The 17036-nt window shown below is 56.2% G+C and overlaps 1 protein-coding gene across 3 annotated transcripts; it reads right to left on the bottom strand.

Annotated features, from left to right (window-relative positions):
- Nucleotides 1–1269: 1269 nt before the first annotated feature.
- Nucleotides 1270–16354, bottom strand: FAM76A (family with sequence similarity 76 member A). Of its 3 annotated transcripts, XM_035562366.2 has the most exons (10): nucleotides 16211–16354; nucleotides 14412–14476; nucleotides 13573–13627; nucleotides 12849–13001; nucleotides 12095–12252; nucleotides 11460–11546; nucleotides 10680–10811; nucleotides 6345–6480; nucleotides 5766–5867; nucleotides 1270–3249 (listed from the first exon to the last, which is right to left on the bottom strand). In XM_035562366.2, the coding sequence occupies exons 1-10, from the start codon at nucleotides 16289–16291 to the stop codon at nucleotides 3163–3165; spliced, it is 1056 nt and encodes a 351-aa protein (XP_035418259.1). In that variant the 5' UTR covers nucleotides 16292–16354; the 3' UTR covers nucleotides 1270–3162. The 3 variants fall into 3 exon arrangements, with proteins under 3 accessions (XP_035418259.1, XP_035418261.1, XP_035418260.1); XM_035562368.2 differs by lacking the exon at nucleotides 10680–10811 and having other exon boundaries at nucleotides 16211–16340; XM_035562367.2 differs by lacking the exon at nucleotides 16211–16354 and having other exon boundaries at nucleotides 1276–3249; nucleotides 14286–14434.
- Nucleotides 16355–17036: the final 682 nt, after the last annotated feature.

Raw genomic sequence — 17036 nt, 5'->3', positions numbered from 1 at the left:
CCCCAAAGAGAGGGAAAGAACGCTTCTGTCCGGTCTTCTCTCTGTCCCTGAAACTAACACAAACCGGATCACACGCCGGGAAGGTGCTGGGACGAGCACATGATGAGGACGGTGGGACAGGACCCACAGGTGCCGCTCTCCAGAGCTGCCGCAACAATTCCTGAGGGCGTCAAGCCAGAAGGAGCAAGAGCAAGCCGAAAAGAGCAAGCCGAAACCCATCCTCGCCCTCCTTCCACAAGCACCTGGCTGCACGCAGCCTCTCCCCTCTCAGGCAGCGGAAGCCAAAGAGCTTGGAAGAGTAACAGCCATTGAAAGGATGTAACTCCCATGCAAAACCTTCTACAGAAACCGTTTTTCTTCCCCGTGTTTAACTAAGAATTAGGGCATTTGCCACCAGTAATGAATCCCAGACAAGCGGTCATTTTCTGTGTGCAACTCTGGGCTTTGAAAAATCTGACGCGGAAAGAGGATTTCGAGTGGGAAAAGCCTTTGCAGTGCTCCAGCAGAGCCAGCGCTTGCATTTTCCCACTGCCTACTGCAGGCAGCGCCCTGGGAAGAGACACTCACAGCCAGGACAGCTCCCCGGCCCCGCAGGAGGGGAGCGGGGCGCAGCACAGGGCTGCTCGTCCCCCGGGGAGCGGCGCTGCCAGGAGGCGAGGGACACCCGACAGCCCCAACTGCGGCTCCCTCGAGGGTCAGGGTTGCTTCCACGTGGGAATCGGCTTCGGCTACCAATTTCTGCTGGAGAAGTAGAAGCTTTTTTTAATAAAAACCAATCTGTTTTCCCTTCCAAACAGCCCCACTCACCGCTGAGGTAAGGGGAAGACAGAACTGGTGCTTACTGGTGTCGTTTGCGCCTGTACGTTGAAGGGAAGAACCCCCTTATCCTCTCATCTCTTTGTTCCCTATCGGGACCGCGTGGTTTCTGCGCTCTGCCTCCGGTCGCGTGGCTGGGGAAGAAAACCGAGAGATCTGCTCCGACAGAGGCAGAGCGGTCCTGGGAAGCGGGATGTAACCAAGGAACGCGGATCCTAGCAACAGGCCGGGCTGGGAGGATTTAAAGATAGAAACAAAAGTCGGAGCGAGGCAAACAATGGCGAGCGCCGGCACCAGAGCCGGGGCTGCACCGCAGCCCTTGGAGCAGGCGGGTGCCGAGAGGGGACGAGCCAGGGCCAGGCAGGGACGGGGGTGGGTTTTTTTTCCCTCTTTCAGGCAAATAAAAAGTATCAGGCACACACAGAGGAGTTTTTGTGTTTTTTTTTTTTTTTTAAACACTTTAACATTTGTCAGAGTTTTTGTACAAATCAAAGCAACCCTTTTAAAATCTCCCTTATTACAAACATACAAAGGAACAATGTTATTACTACAAATTATCAGCTACTCAACTTTGTCACAATTAAAAAAAACCTTAACGGTATATACAGGGCTTTTCTCCCTCTGTTTGTTTCTGTAGCTTGAGGGAAGCAAAAAAAGCAAAGCCCCCGTTTAAAAAAAATCCCACCAATGCACCTCAGTTTCTAAAAACGTGTGAAGTATAAAATTAGGTGAGTATTTTCCTGCTGTCACACTGGCAAAGTGTAACACTTTTTTTTTTTCCTCACATCAGAAGTATCTTTAAAAAAAAAAGAACAAAAAAAGAACAAAAAAAAAGATGTGGCAGAGTGTCTGATGCTGCAGCATGCTCCTTCCATGCCGGAAGCCAACATCAAAAAAGTGCCTTTGAGTAAAAGTCATCTTTAGCAACAAAAAAGGAGAAAAAAAACCTCACAATGTCTAGTTAAAAGCTTAATAAAACCCCTGACAGAGCAGCCAGGCCTGCCTCGGAAGGGCAGCTTTTCTCCTTTCCACCACCTACTGTCAGCGCCCCTCCAGGCTAAGGTGTCGTCCCCTCCTCCTCCGCCCCGCGGGTCTCCGAACCCTGAGATGTTTCCGCAGGCCCTGAATCGATGCCCAGGAGCGCTCGTGCAGCTCGGAGCTGCTTTCCCCCGGTGCCAAGTGCTTTTTGTCCCCCCCCCAGGAGACGTGGGGAGCCTGGGGAGCGCCCACCCCGGGCGGCCTGGCTGGCTCTGGGGGCTCTGCTGCGGCTCTCCAGCTGTTTCTGAGAAGCGCATCCCTGGTGCAGGGAACTTTCGTAGCCCTTTTATTCTGCTGGCTTTTAATCAGCAGCGAGAAATGTCCCCGGAGAGCCCCAAGAAACACTTCCTGGCTTGGGTTGCTGCCTGAGTAAGCGCTTTCCCGGAGTCAGCCTGGCCCCTGCTTCTGCATCTGGCAGGGAGCAGGGAGAGGGGGAGAAGAGGGCGAGCTCGATCCAGGGGCTGAGGGGAGCACAGGAAGCAGCCAAGCCTCGAGCTCTCCTCGCGTAAAGAAATGGAGAAAGAGATGCTCGATCCCGCCAAGCCCCAAAGGCCACCAAGTAACCAGGGGTGGGATGAGGTGGGTCTGTGTCTGTATCATCAAGCTCTGGCGCCCAACCCAAAAGCTATCCTAACAAAACAGGAAAAAACCAAACCTAGCAGTTGGCTTTGCCAGGCTGACACCGGGAAAAGAAAGAAAAAGAAAAGGAAAAACAAAATGAAACCCCTCCGAGATAAATACAGAGCCCCCACTTTGGAAGCGCCTTCAAAAGGAAGATGGACGAACCGTTCTCAGCAGTGGCACAACCTTCCAGTAACGTCTGTCGGGCTGGTGATTTATCGGCTTCCTTTTGAGGAGGGAACAGTCCGAGACAAATCAAGCTCCCACCGCACGCAGCTCCCGTCTCATCTGCGGAACGACTGGCCACGGCTATTGCCTCACAGCAGCAGGTCTGAAACCAGCGAGAAGTCTCTAATGCAGCAGGTTCCTGGTTGCTAATAGAAAGAGGTGGCAGTGGTAGTAACTGGTCGGGAAAACACTTCTTCCAGTCAGCAGTGCTTCGGGGGGGGTGTGGGGTTGCTGGGACCTCTCCCCGCGGATCGCCGTGATGCGGAACGGTGTTCAACAGAGATCGAAACCAGGCACACTCAAGCATGCTGTCGAAAGGCAACACACACCAGGCGTTTCCATCGAGGCCACAGCAGTGGGAGAGTGACAACACCGAGGTTTTGGCTTCCAGCGATCAGGCAGGCCTCCTAGACTCCTTGGCTAATGCTGGGGAAAGCTCCCAGATCGGGGGTTTGGTTTTTAAGGGGAGGTTATTGCTCCCGACTTCTCAGGCTTTTTGCCCTTCGATAGGGCAGCTGCTTGCTTCAGGAGTTCTCTGTTCTTGGCCTGGAAACACAGTGAAAACGGGTATTTAGTGGCAGGGATCATCGTTAGCTCCTGGGATCCTAGAATTGCCTGGACAGAAACCGCTGCATCCGATGAGAAGGGAGGTAGGTGTTGCTGCGCAGCATCACAGCGCGAGTCACGTCCAGCACCTCACCCCTACCGCCCAGAGAGGGCTCTTCCCATCCCTCCCCCTCGCATCCCGCTGCTCTAACACAAGCGGGCGGGAGGTTTACAGGGGCTGTGGTGAAATCTGACATTCACGACTCGCGTTAACCAACCACGGACACTCGCCAAGGTCTCTGGGACCGGCTTTCAATCCTCCTCTCCCCTCCCGCCAGCCACTGTGGTCTGACAGCGCGAGAAGCGGTGGAGAAAGACCCTAGGGACTCAAGGCCCCGTCTTGACTCTCGTTTTAGCGAGTCGAAGGCAAACTTCTCCTACCCTGCATCCTCACTGGTGTGCAGGGTGGAACAGCTCACTCTGTTCTCCGGCTTTGTTTCACCCTCGGTTTCCTGAGATGCTGCCAACGTTTTACCAGGGCTCAGCACTGCGCTGCCTGCGTCCCTGCAAGGAGCCTCCTGAACCCGCCAGAGCACCAAGAGAGCACCAACAGCTCGGCCCCCTGGTTCGGACCGAATTAAAAATTACAGCAACTTACGAACGAGGCTCTTTGGTGCCTTTTCACAAACTCCTGAGCTCGCTCACCTCTGGCCCACACAGTAATTCGTGCCATACCGGTAGGATAAGGAGCAGAACCCGCACAAAACCAGCCACAGCCCTTCTGCACTGGTTTGCGGTGAGTGACTGAATACACAAAGGTTGTTAGAGGAATTAAACCCTCCGCTCCGGTGCTGCGTGGGGCAAAGCAGCTTCTTCTACCTCCTGCAGACTGGAAGAGCACAGTACCCCCGCTTCCCCCCCGCGCAAAGACGAGACAAAATAACCCAAGAACACATCAAAAACCATGTGAACACTTCAAGGCACCTACAATACACCAGGAGGATTTGAACTTTTATTTTGGAAGCAGTGAAGAAAGTTTCCAGAGCCTCAGTCAGCACCGGCTGCGGGAAAACATTCGGACAGCGGAGAGGAGGAGCTCAGGGCGGTCCCACCCCGAGCTAAGTACAGAGCAGCGCAGCGGGCGGCAGACACGCGAACCCCCCTCCACCCAGGGTGGCTGCGGGCAAACCTGCTCATGGGTCTGACGCTTCCTCTTTGCCCTCAGAACTGAGCAAGTTTAAGGCTGTTGGGAGGCGTCCGGCAGCTTTCGAGACAAGACATCCTCTTTTAACTACAGCAAAAGGCTCCACGGGGACACACGCTGAGCGAGCAGCGCGCCCTGCCTCGGGAAACCGCCGCACGGAGGGAGGGCATCTCCCTGTCAGCCCTTGGCTTCACGGCCGGGGCTGCCGAGGCAACCAAAAGGCGGAGGTTTGTGCTAAGGGAAAGCTGCCTGCTCGGAAACGGAGTAAGAACATCAAGTCATTCTTTGCAGGCCCAAAGCCACGAGACAGAAACAGCTCTAGGCTGAAACAGGATCACAAAAGCAGAACAGGCAGAAGGCTTTGGCCGTCGTCGCTCCCTCAACCACAAACCGAGAGCGCTGCCCTGCTCGCGCGGGGTGGGGAGCACACCCAGCCCCCTGCACACCCCGCAGCCCCCAGGCAGGCTTACGTCGCTTAAGAACGTGCTTTGTGCAGAGGAGCTCGTGGGCACCAGCTTTCTGACAGCAACTGCAGCCTCCAAAACCTGTCTTCCTCTCTAATAATTAACTTGGGTGTGTGCAGATGGAGGAGGGGCTGTTTCCTCAGCAGGAATATAAGCCTTTTGTCTTATCCCCTCCCATTTCTCATTGCTAGGGCTTTAGATCATTATAAACCCCAGGGTAATTAAAGGGTGCAAAGTTCATTTCTAAGGCTGACTTCTTCCCTGTAACCAGCTCCCCTTTGACCCAATCTCTTCAGCGGCTCAGAACGTATTCAGGCTGATAGTCTGCCTGGTGTTTCCATGGCCGTGACAAAAATCCTGCTCTCCCTGTTCCCTCGAGCTCAGGGACTTCTTTATTTGGACTACGGCGATAGAGCGCTAAGGGAACTGCCGACTGTTTCTCGATCTTTGTTCCCCTCGCTTACCGGCCACATAAATCACGTTAGGAGCTACGCGGTACGGGGAGCTGAGAGGTTCTGCAGGCTGGAGGAACAGGGTCAAACCCAATGTTGGGAATCGGTAAAACGAGACTGATGGTTCCCAGCTGGTCCACAAGGGACACAGCCCAGCACTTTACAACGCAGAGGGCCTGAGCCCGAGCAGACAGCAGCAAGAAGGATGTAAATAGGGGTTACAGCGCACTGCGGCGTGGTACGGGGCTGGGGCAGAGCAGAGAGGCTGGAGGACGGGGCTGAGAAGCGTTAGCAGAGCTGCCTGTGCAAAGGCTCACGGGTTGTTCTCATCAGGAGTGTCCTCAGTCACTCCTAGGTACAGCGCAGCTCAGCAAATTAAAACAAAAATGCTGTCACCTGTAACTGCTCCATGACCTCCTTGTGCGTCTTCTCCATCTGGTTCATCTTTGCCCTCATCTGTGACTCCTGGTACTGCAGGTCGGCTTTCAGCTCTGTGATCTGCAGATAAAGCAGGAGAGAGCACATGAGCTGGAAGGAGGAATGACCGCCTTCACCCCGGATGCACCCTGCCACAGAGGACGCCTCTGCAGAAGTTGTGTGAGACTACCCGAGTTGGGAAACGTGCTGGGGTAGCCGGGGGAGAGCAACAGGACCCAAACCGGCCCACAGAGCTGCACAGAGAAGCAGAAGCGCCCAGGGTGCTGCTCTCATTCTGCACAGGGCAGCGGGATTTCCTCTCTGTCTTGTCCCCACATGGAGGTGTCTGAAGCTGGCCAGGAAATGACCCTTTATGAAATGAGAGCCCCCCAGGTGGGTCCTGAAAGCCTCTAACTTCGGAAAGGAGGCAGCCTGGAGACAGCCAGAAAGCCTCTTGCTGGTTACAGCAAGAAAAGCTAGACTCTGCTGGAGTGTGATCTGTGTGAACACGGCAGCTGTCAGCGTGCTGTGGGGAGGGGAGCAAGCCAAGGGCTCTACCTTCTTCTCCTTCTCCAAAATCATCTGATCCTTCTGGTGCAGCATCTTCTTTAAGGTAGCCACCTCCTCCTTGAGCTGGGCGATGATAACGAAGTGGTCGGTGCCGGGAGAGTCCAGGGCGAGGTCCGGAGAGAAGCTGCAGCAAAGAACAGGGCAGGACTCTCATCACGACCCCTTCTCCTCACCGAGGCAGGGGAAATCCCACACGGGCGGCACTCGGGGGAGAACGGGAATCGTTTATGACGTGTTGTGCCCCCCAAGCACACAGGGTCTGGAGGCGCTACCCGGATCCCCGCCCTGGATCCCACAGAGCATTTGGGAAGCACCTGAGATGCTGGGCAACACGGGCTCCGTGTGATTAACCCGAGTTGTGTTATTGCACGATCAGCAGGGACACAGGACTGCTGGGGGTGAACACCAGCCAGCATCTCCAGCAATCAAGCTGTAATGATCCGTTTTCAAACCAAAGAGCTGAGGCCAGCAATCAGAGAGCTCGTGAAACTTTACGCAACCACTTAGGAACTCTCTTCGCTCACAGGCAGTCCTTGGATGTACAGCAAAGCTCCGCACTCAATGTAAACAAACATTCTGGCAAGGAGGGAACATGAAAGAGACACAAATAACCCCCGAGTTAAACAAACAAAGCCAAAGGAGACACCTAGATTAAAGTCAGCCCTGTCCTCAGCAGGGAAAAGGGGAAAAAGACACGCTGGACTTTAGTATTTCGGTTCCACCATGACACAGCAATGTAGGAAGAAGCTTCGTTACAGCTTCAGAGCAGGAAGGGCTCTTCAGGAAGACAGACCAAGAGCCGAGGGCACTGCTCATCAGCCAGCTATTCTGAACTTAAGCAACCAGCTGAAAACGTATCCGGACATCAGTCACCTTCCTGCAAAGGTAATCCACGCATCCTCCTCCAAGACACCCAGGATCTAGGCAGCCACCCCCAGTGCCGCGCTCCAGCAGATCACAAGATATGATAAGCTGCAGCCACAGGCCCAGGGAGCTCACCTGATCTCTGCCTGCCTTCTGTTCCTCACCGCTGTAATGCTAAGCTTGATTTTTATCTCTGGGTGCTAAAAGGGCAGCACACTCCCAGCCACACACACCTGAAATGGCTGTATAAAATTTAACTGTAATAAAAAAAAGGCAACAAAGCTTCACCTAGAAGATAACGGCCAGACTTGAAGTTATCAGCCAGCGCTGCTGCCATAAAGATAAACAGCCAGGGTTACCTGAATTCGGGCATTTTCTGAAAGCCTCCCGGGTAGGCCAGCACACGTCCTGAAGCTCACACTCAGCTCCAGAGCTGGGAGCTGCAGCGGGCGGGGCAGGCAGGGTGCGGAGCCAAACAAAGCTCCCCCACCGCTGCCTCTCCCAAGCACGCCGCCGCCTCCGAGCCCCCTGAAACCCCAAACGGAGAGTTCCGGCTGCTCACCTCACGCAGGGGGCTCCTCCAGAGCCTGGAAAGAATCCATCTGCTAATTAAAAGCACAGCCCGCGGCGATCGGGCTGGAGGGCAAGGACGTGGCGGCAGATGGGAATCTACAGAGGGAAGCTTCCCAGACCTGAAAGCCACAGGCCAGCCCCGCGGCACCGGGAGAGAAAGCTTGGCACAGGAAAAGTCAGAGCACAGCGGAAGCACCGTGCATGTTTGCAGCACGCTGACAGAAAAGCCCACCCCAAGTCACGGCAGCTCCCCGGGGACGCGGGGTTTAGCACTGCCTCGTCACACTGGGCAGCCCTCGGGCACAGAAGAGGTTCAAACACGCGTGCTAGAGGAGAGCACCTCCATTTTAAAGCTGTTCCCGAGTACAAGTTCCCCAGAGCGGAGGCTCTGCAACGTGCTGGTGGGTGCGCCGGCACCTCTCCGTTGCTAGCAGTAGCTTTAATTTCCCACTCAGCGCAAATATGCTGGGGAGGAGAGAAAGGAAGGAGGAAAAAAAGAAAAAGCAGCCTCCGCACAGGCAAAAAAATATAATAAAGTCTTCCTCGCTGAATTCTACTGGTTAAAACAAACTCTGGCTTGCACCGCTGCCTTGCCCGGGCAGGCTTCCCTCCTGCTGTGTCCTGGGGTGAGCAGCAGAGCGGGGAGATGCTCCATTTCCCCGAGCAGCTCGGGCAGGAATCATCGGCTCCCTGGCAGCTCCCGTTGCGAGCAGCCGCGGAGCCAGGAGGCGAGCGCGGCCCTGCCACCCAGCGGGGAGAAGGGACAGGAGGGCCACCAGCCCTCTGCGGAGCAGCACGGGGCTGGAACCCGAGCTTCGGGGGCCTCCACGGATCCTCCTGCTGAGGACGTGGAGCACAGGCAGGTTTTTTGCTGTCCAGCTGCTGCAAAATCCACCCTCAAAAGCGTCAGCGGGCAAATTAATGCGGCTTTCTCTTCCCCCCCCTCCTTTTTTTTTTTTAAGGGTGACAAATCAATAATGAAAGGCCTCTCTGTCTTTAACTTCGTATTAAGGAAGCCTGAGGCTCCAAAATTAGAAGGAAAAATGACAGATACGCATCATTCCTTTAGCAGATTAAGAATAAAAAACAGCAAACAAACCAAACCACCACCACCCAACACAGCCTCCCTACAAGTGAGCTCCATCCCCAGGGGCTGTGCCCCTGGTCAGAGAGGCGTGGGCTCTGTGAGTCCGAGCAGCCTCAAATTCATCCCGCCAATGACTCGATGAGCTACCGCTGCTTGCAGTGGAGACTGTTAAAAACGGAGCTCTTCCAGAGACACCTGCCCCTCCGGTGAGTGGAACAGAAACCAAAATGACTGCCTTAAACTCGGCACCTGTTAAAGGACTGAAATTAGGCAAAATAAAAGCCAGGCTTAAAGATTTTGCTGCTTAAGTCAGGCTGCTGTAAACAGGCACAAAGCAGGCTGACCAAGCCTGCAATAAAAACGCTCCCTGTTCCCAAAAATCCATCCAAACCCACAGGAACCGGCACTGAGCTCCCACTTCCCCTAACACCAGCAAAAGCAGGAGCAGTTCAGCCCAAATCCTAGCGCTTTCAGCAGAAGCCAGCACGTTTCCATGCAAATGAGAATCTTTTTACCCAAGGAAGCCCTGGCAGAAGGGGCTGAGGAGGCCCAGGCCCAGCCGGGGTGCTGGGGCACACCGGAGAGCCCAGGGTTTGTGAGGCAAGGGGTGCTGCAAGCTGTGCTGGGAGCTGCTGCCGGGGAGAGCTGCTCGCCGTGCAGTAGGGTCACCGCCGTTACCTCCTCTCGGAGCTCACCCAGCGAGGAGGAGCCCCTCGGGTACCACCCTGCTGACAAAAACCCTCGTGCCCCCGCCGCAGGCCCTGACCCAGGCTGACTCTGAGGTGCTTTACAGAAAAGGGTGGAAGAGGGGAGGCTTCTGTGTGGGGGGGGGGGGTTCCTCCTCAGCAGCTCCACAATCACACTTAACGAAGCACCATTATCACTCCGCTCAGGAAGCGCAGCCCTGTGTCTATTTAAGGCAGCTGCAGCTCGCCTTTTCCACGGCACGTTGCTGGAGCCCTTCAGGAGCTGCTAAAATTGCCCACGGTTCGTTACTGGGACTCATCAAGAGCCCGTGGCAGAGACCACAGCCTTGGCAGGAGCCGGACTGACAACGCCTGACGTGAGAGCAAACAGAAATAAAGGCATCCGACTCCTCTATCGACTGCTCCTGCTTTGCAGGCGAATGGCTAGCAACTAGACTTTTTGCTTCTCGGGTACGTCCACACCAGCAGCGGTGCTGCAAGGAGTTGTTGGGTCTCAGCCCAGGCTTTAACGAGCAGATGAAAGCACCTCGTACCCTCCTGCAGCCCAGGGAGCAGGGGCAAAACGGGGTTCCAGAGGGAAAGCAATGCCGATGGGCAGAGACCTGGTGCAGAGACCCGTCTCCAGGCTCTCCTCCGGCTCCCCCGGCATTAAGGGCAGCCAGGTGACTCCTCAACACACCGTGCTCAGCTCCCAAGCCACAGTCAGCCCTTAATTTCTTCCGATTTTAACAGAAATACCGTCCAAGTGCCGAGCGGTCTTGTAGACCGCTTTGTGGGAATCGCTGCCCTATAAAATTACTGAAATCCTCTTTCCCATAGCAGCATTTCATCTACTAACAAACGTTGCCCAGACGTTAACCGTATCTATAGGAGAGGTGATGTGATCTTGAAGAGACCTTCAAGGCAGGCAGGCAGCAATTAATTACCAGTTGCTGTAACGACCCCTTTGGCACTAAAAAGCCTACGCTCTGGTCCGCGCTCCCAGTTCACTGCTGTTTGGAAGGAGATCCACCGAGAGGGGCAGTTTCCAGGTCTGAGACAGTTCCCAGGGAGGGAGGGCAACAGGGGGGAGAAAACGAGAGGTGATCTCACTTCAGGATGTCAGTGCCTTGAGAAACAGGACAATGGTGGGCACCGAGACTCGGGTGGGAAGCAGCCCCCTGCGCCAACGTGGACGGGGCACTCTGGATAGGGGGACAAAGCATCTCGGGAGAGGAAGGAACGCTGAGAATCAGAGAGGAAAGGGAGGAATGAAAATATGCATGTACAAGACCATCAAAAAATAAAAAAAAAATCCATCTCAATCTCCTGTTTCTGCTAGTGACTCCCGTTCTGCTGCGCACGCAGCCAGCGCAATCCAGCACAAACTGTGGCAGCAGAACGGGACCGGCTGCGTCGAGCAAAGTTGTTTGATTGCTTGGCCCTCCCCCCGAAGGCAGGAGGGGAAACGGGAGGTGGGTTTTGATCCTCTCCTCCGTGGCCATCTCCCTGCAGAGCAGTCTGACAGCCCAGAAAGCACAAAAACTGCGCAGCTCCGCAGCGTAGCCGGCAGCCACCCCTTCCCTGTAACTGCAGGGAGAGGATACAGCTGAGCCGGCTGCAGTTTTTGTAACTCGTGGTGAGCTCAGCCAACAAGCAGCTCCTGTTCTAGCAGGTACAGGTACCAGGCATTCCTTTCTTTTTCCAGTCTATGTCTAAAGGGCAAGTAACGCTGCCCTGCTGGGTTCTGGAAAGCTGCTAACGCAGCCCCTTTACGTCCCAGAGCCCGAGATCCCTGCTCTAGCATAAAGCTTCCTGCCATCCGCACGCAACTCTCCTACATAAAACTTAGCCAGACCGCCCACCCCCAATTTCCCCATGTAGCAGGCTCACCTGTCACCGTTGGCAGATATGGCATCAAACTTGGCTTTCTTCTTTGGGATTTCATTCTGAATAGAAGAGGTGGATAAGGTTTTCTGGCTAGAAAAACGAGGAAATCGTATGTCAGAACCTGAATGATTTGCAGCCAAAGACAGAGGAGCAGATATATATTCCCACCCACTTTGAGCCTATTGAGACAAGGTTTCCTAGCACAAGAAAGAACAATAAAAAAAAAACTCATTCCTTGAAGAGCAGCTGGAGACTAAAAATAAACAGAAAACAACGCGTCAGCCAGATCGGTAGGTAGGTGAGGAACCCATGCTTCAAATCTGCATTTCAATCAAGTTTTACAAACGCAATTTTGCTTTAATTGTACACAAGTTCAGCAAGTCGAATCGCTAAGCAGCACCGGCGGACTACAAGCCTACACCAGAACAACGGTGTTTGCAAAACAGCGATGTCTGACTTAGCCAGATTCCCCCAAACAGCAGAAACCTGCCCGAATTCATCACCGTTCCACGGTCCCGAGGCCAAGGCACTGCTCCCAGTCACTTCAGGAAGGGCACCAAGGCGTGAGGAGCAGCCAGGAATCCTCCTTGCTCACCTCGGAGCAAGCCCTGCCCGACAGAACGGCGTGTGCAGGTTACCTGTTGTAATGGCTGCCGCTGCTGAGCCTGCTGTACTGCTCCTTCTCTTGCAGGCTGGCTCGGGAAGAGCTGCTGAGGTGTTTGCACTGCTCTTTGGTCTTCTGTAGGACCCGTTTATAGGACAGTGTGCATAACCAGCAGAGCAGCTTTCCATCCACCTGGAGGGCACGAAAGAGAGACAGTTTTGTCTTGCTTCCTGCCCGCAAACGAAGCACAGCGAAGACAAGAAGCACCTTCAGGCTTTAAAATCGCACACAAACAAGCAGCGACTCAAAAAGGACCCCCTGGGAGCCTAGGAAGGGTAAGAAGTGCATTTGGCACGGCTGCTGTGATGCAGGCAGTACTCAGTAACAGCAGCTGACTTATGCTAACTTCAGTCCCTTTCAGGCTTTGCTTACAGGCTGTGAGACATCACCCGCTCATCAGGGCAGGTAAATGGCACCAATACTGTTCCCCATCCCTCTCCCCCAGCAGGCGCCTCGCGTTTCACTCAGAGGCCCCTTTCTCCTCCTTTGCCACCTCACCTACCCTCCGGCCAAATTCAAGAGATCCTGCCCAGCAGACCCGGCAAAGGAGCAGAGGGACTCAAAGGTTACAAAGCTCCAAAACCAGCTCCCACAGCAAAGCCCAACTCCAGGAACTACTCCACAATCAAGAGGCACCCCCTTCAGAAAAGCTAGGGAACACTCCAAAGAGCGGACAGTCGCTGCGAGCAGCCTCGTTACCTCCTCAGGCTCCTTTTACAGATACCGACCTTCTTTCTGTCATCCTTCCTGTCAAACGCACACTGCTGCTTGCACTGCTCGCAGGAGTGCGGCGGTCCGTACTTCTTTTCGGAGTTGGTGCAGCGCTGGCACTTGTTTCCAATGAACGCTGCGATTATGTTGCAGTACTGGCAGGGTTTGGGCTTTAAGGAACAAGACCAACCGATATTGTAGCGCCTTCTAACGACATTAACACATCGCTCCTTCCCCTTCTCCCCGGCACTTCGGAACATTTATTTCCCCATACCAATCTAGCTGTAATGCCGAGCCAGGAGACATAACTGCATTTGGGCCCCTGGTCTCTAGCTAAGCGTGTTTAGCCGTGACACCTCGACCATTTATCAAGCGCTATGAAATCTGCAGAAATATTTATCACCAAAATAGAAACAATCTAAATCTCTGCTTCAGCTTTCAGAAAAGCAGGAAAATGGATTTATCCCTGCTTCCTGGGGCAGTCTCAGTTTGTATAACCACGTTCTTGTTCCTATTGGATCTCCAGTAGTTCATTTCCTGGTCTAAAATGATGCAAGGCTGCTCTTTTCCATACTAAGAGAAGAGAAAGGTAAAAGCTTCACGCTTGAGGGACCTGCGTATCATTGATCAGTCATGCTATCACAACAGAGCCAGCCCATAAACTGCTCTGGGATCCAGCAGGGTAAAGACAAGAAAGATGAAAGGAAAAGAGGCAGGGGCGAACGGGCCCCGCTCACTTACTGTGCCGTAGAGCTTCACGTTCTGAGCACACTTCTTGCATATCGTGTTGGTTTTGCTGGGAAGAAGGACAGATCATTTTATTAGCACCTCCCCCAAGAACACTAAACCTCCGTGGTTAGGATCCCCCCGCAGGCTCCGTCTCCAGTGACGAGACTGCATTCATCTTCACTGGGGACTCCGATACCAGTGCGCTTCCTATCCCCATCTGGTCGAGGATAATTTGGCAAAAAGTGGGCTTACTAGGAGGTATCTTTTAATTAAGGCATCCCCAGATGACGCCAGTTTTTTGTCCTTACAAACACAGGCGTCTGATCGCCAGCTAATTGGCGGCAGGCACGATTCAGCAGCGACAGCGCCACTTCTGCAGGAGGTCTGCGCTCAGTTACGAGGTGAAGGCAGGTCAGCACAGAGGTGATTTGTCCAACAGCACAGGGAAGAACACCCCACACAACGCCCACACACTTTGTGCTCATCGCATTCTGGGTTTACCTATCCTTCCTCTGTAACTTGTAAAAACGCACAAGGGCAGAAGCACAGGAAGCATATTAAGGAATAATTTTGGGGCACCAGAAATCAGGTAGGAGAAAACTCATGGGCAGGTGTACCCAGAGCCTTCAGTGGGTGACGCAGCTGAGCGCTGACCAAAACAAAAATCCAAGGGAGAGGTACAGATCTAAGGGCACTGCGCAGGCACGCTGACTCGCCCAACAGACCTGCGAAGACGACCAAAGGTCTCCCACGCCTTCCGGAGCAACAATCGGGCTCGGTCACGGAGGTGTGCAAACATTATGGTTCCGTTGCAAGGCAAACCTCGGCCTCCCCGGCGCGGCCACGCTTACCTTTCCTGCTGGAACTCGGTCCTGCAGTATGTGCACTTCACGATGGGGTGCGCGATGCGGCACTCCTGCCACAAGAGAAGCGGTCGGTGAGGGGCAGCGCGCCCTTCCCCAAACCCCAGGTCACCCGCTGGCCTCCGCCCCGCCACAGGCACTTGTCAAACCCCAAACATTTCCTCCCCGTGCTGCTCCTACGAGGGCCGGGAGCAGGGTGACAGGAACAGACGGTGGCACAGGTGAGCCCGGAGTAAACCCAGACTCACCCCGAGGGCTGAGCCGTGCCCGACACCCACACAAGGGTCACAGTAAGGCCTCACCTTCCGGGGCAGGGCCCGTCCTGCCGCAGCTATTCACACCCCTGCCCTCCCTCCGCGAGTTTCCCGTGCCCACAGTGTCTCCAGCCCAGCTCTCCTCTCCCCACGCCCCCCTGCTTGGCCCCATCAGCACCCCCAGGCTGCTCCATGCCCTGCCTCATCCTCATCTCCCCCACCCGCTGCCCCCCCAGACCCACCTCCCTCCTTCAATACCTGAAGAACTCCCTCGAGATGCCCCCAGATCCTCCCCCCGTACCTTGGAACCCCCCCCTTACACACAGCTCCCTGATGAACCCCAAAAGCCCCCCCCCAAGGCCCCAGATACCCCCAAGACCTCCCCATCAGCAGCCCCCTCAGCTACCCTCAGTCCCTCCAAGTGCCCCCAGGCCCCAAACCCCCCCAGCAGCCCTGTCTCACACAGCCCCTCACCTTCCTTCAGAGCCCCCCCTCATTTTCTCTCAGAGAACCCCACCTTTTCCTCAGAGCCCCTCCCTTTACCTAAGAGCCCCCCAAACACTTTCCTTCAGAGGTTCCCTACCTTTACCTCAGAGTCCCCCCCCCACATTCTCCCAGAGGCCTCCTCACCTTCCCTCACAGCCCCCCTGCCCACTTTCTCTCAAGATCCCCCCATCTTCCCTCAGAGCTCCCCCCCTTTCCCATAGGGGACCCCCACCTTTACCTCAGAAAGCCCCCTAACCTTCCCTCAAGATCCCCCCCCTTCCCTCAGAGCCCCCCTCCTTTCCCTCAGAGAACCCCCCTTTTCCCTCAAGGCCCCCCCCCCTTCCTCTCAGGAACCCCCCACTTTTCCTCAGAAAACCCCTCACTTAGCAGAAACCCCTCCCTTCTCCTCATCTTTACCTCAGGAACCCCCCCCCCCCCCACTTTCCCTCAAGATGCCCCCCCTTCCCTCAGTAAGCCCCCCACTTTCTCTCAGAGGACCCTCACCTTTACCTAAAAGCCCCCCCATTCCCTCAAGACCCCATTATTCCCTCTGATGACCCTCCATTTTCCCTCATAGCCCCCCCTTTCCCTCATAGCCCCCCCTTTTCCCTCAGGAACCCCCCCCCCCTTCCCTAACCCCCCCATTCCCTCGCAGCCCCCCCTTTCCCTCAGAGACCTCCTTCAAAGCCCCCCTTTTCCCTCAGATGACCCTCTATTTTCCCTCAGAGCCCCCCCTTTCCCTCATAGCCCCCTCTTTTCCGTTAGGAACCCCCCCATTTTCCCTCAGGACCCCCCCCTCTTTCCCTGACCTCCCCAATCCCTCACAACCCCCCCCTTTCCCTCAGAGACCTCCTTCAAAGCCCCCCCTTTCCCTCAGAGGACCCTCCATTTTCCCTCAGAGCCCCCCCCTTTCTCTCAGGAACCCCCTCCTTTTCCCTCAGAGCCCCCCCCCCTTCCCTCACAGCCCCCCCTTCCCTCACAGCCCCCCCTTTCCCTCACAGACCTCCCTCACAGCCCCCCTTTCCCTCGCCCCCCGCCCCGCCGCACCTTGCAGAGCTGCTGGCCCTGGCTGAGCGCCTCGAAGGGGAAGCGCTGGTGGCACTTAGTGCAGGCGTACAGCGCCGCCATCCCGCCGCCGCGCTGACAGGCGCAGCCCAACCCGCCGCGGCCGCCCGCCCCTAACGCCCGCCTCTCCGCCCCGCCCCCTCCGCCCGTTCCTCCCCTCCCATTGGCCGCCTCCCCCATCGCTCGCGCCGCCGCCGCTTCTCATTGGCCGGCGCGCCCGTCGCTCCGCGGGGAGGGCGGGGCGGGGCGGCCCCCGCCCTTTCCCCTCCGCGATGGTCGTTGGGGGGGGGGGGAGCGCTGACGTCACAGAGGGCGCGCGGCGGTGATGCAACGGCCCCGCGCGTGACGCGGCCCCGGGGGCGCGCGGGGAGAGGCGGGGAGGTCTCGCGAGAACGCGGCGGGGTGGGGCGGGGGGGGAGGGAGGGGGACCCGGAAGCGGGGCGGGGGGGGCAGGGCAGGGGATGGGGAAGGGCCAAGGCCAAGGGCAGGGGGCAGGGGCTTGGGCAGAGGGAGGGGGCTTGGGGCTGTCCAGGGCCTGGGGCAGGGCCAAGGGCAGGGTCCTGGGGCTGTCCTGGGGCAGAGGCCACGGGCAGGGGCTGAGGGAAGGGGCCTGGGCCTGGGCCTGTCCGGGGCCACCCTCCCAGTGGGGTTCGATCCATGGTGGGCCAAGGAATGGGGCTTGGTCCCGTCCAGGCACTTGGTCCGGGTCCTGGGCCTGTCCGGGGGCACGCTCCAGGTCGGGTTTGATCCACGTTGGGCCAGGAGCAGGGGCTGGGGCCAAGGGAAGGGGCTTCAGCCTGTGCAGGGG

Source organism: Cygnus atratus, chromosome 23, assembly GCF_013377495.2.
Source record: "Cygnus atratus isolate AKBS03 ecotype Queensland, Australia chromosome 23, CAtr_DNAZoo_HiC_assembly, whole genome shotgun sequence".
Classification (NCBI taxonomy): Eukaryota; Metazoa; Chordata; class Aves; order Anseriformes; family Anatidae; genus Cygnus; species Cygnus atratus.
Note: the sequence above shows the minus strand (reverse complement) of the source record. Positions and strands in the feature narration are given on the sequence as shown.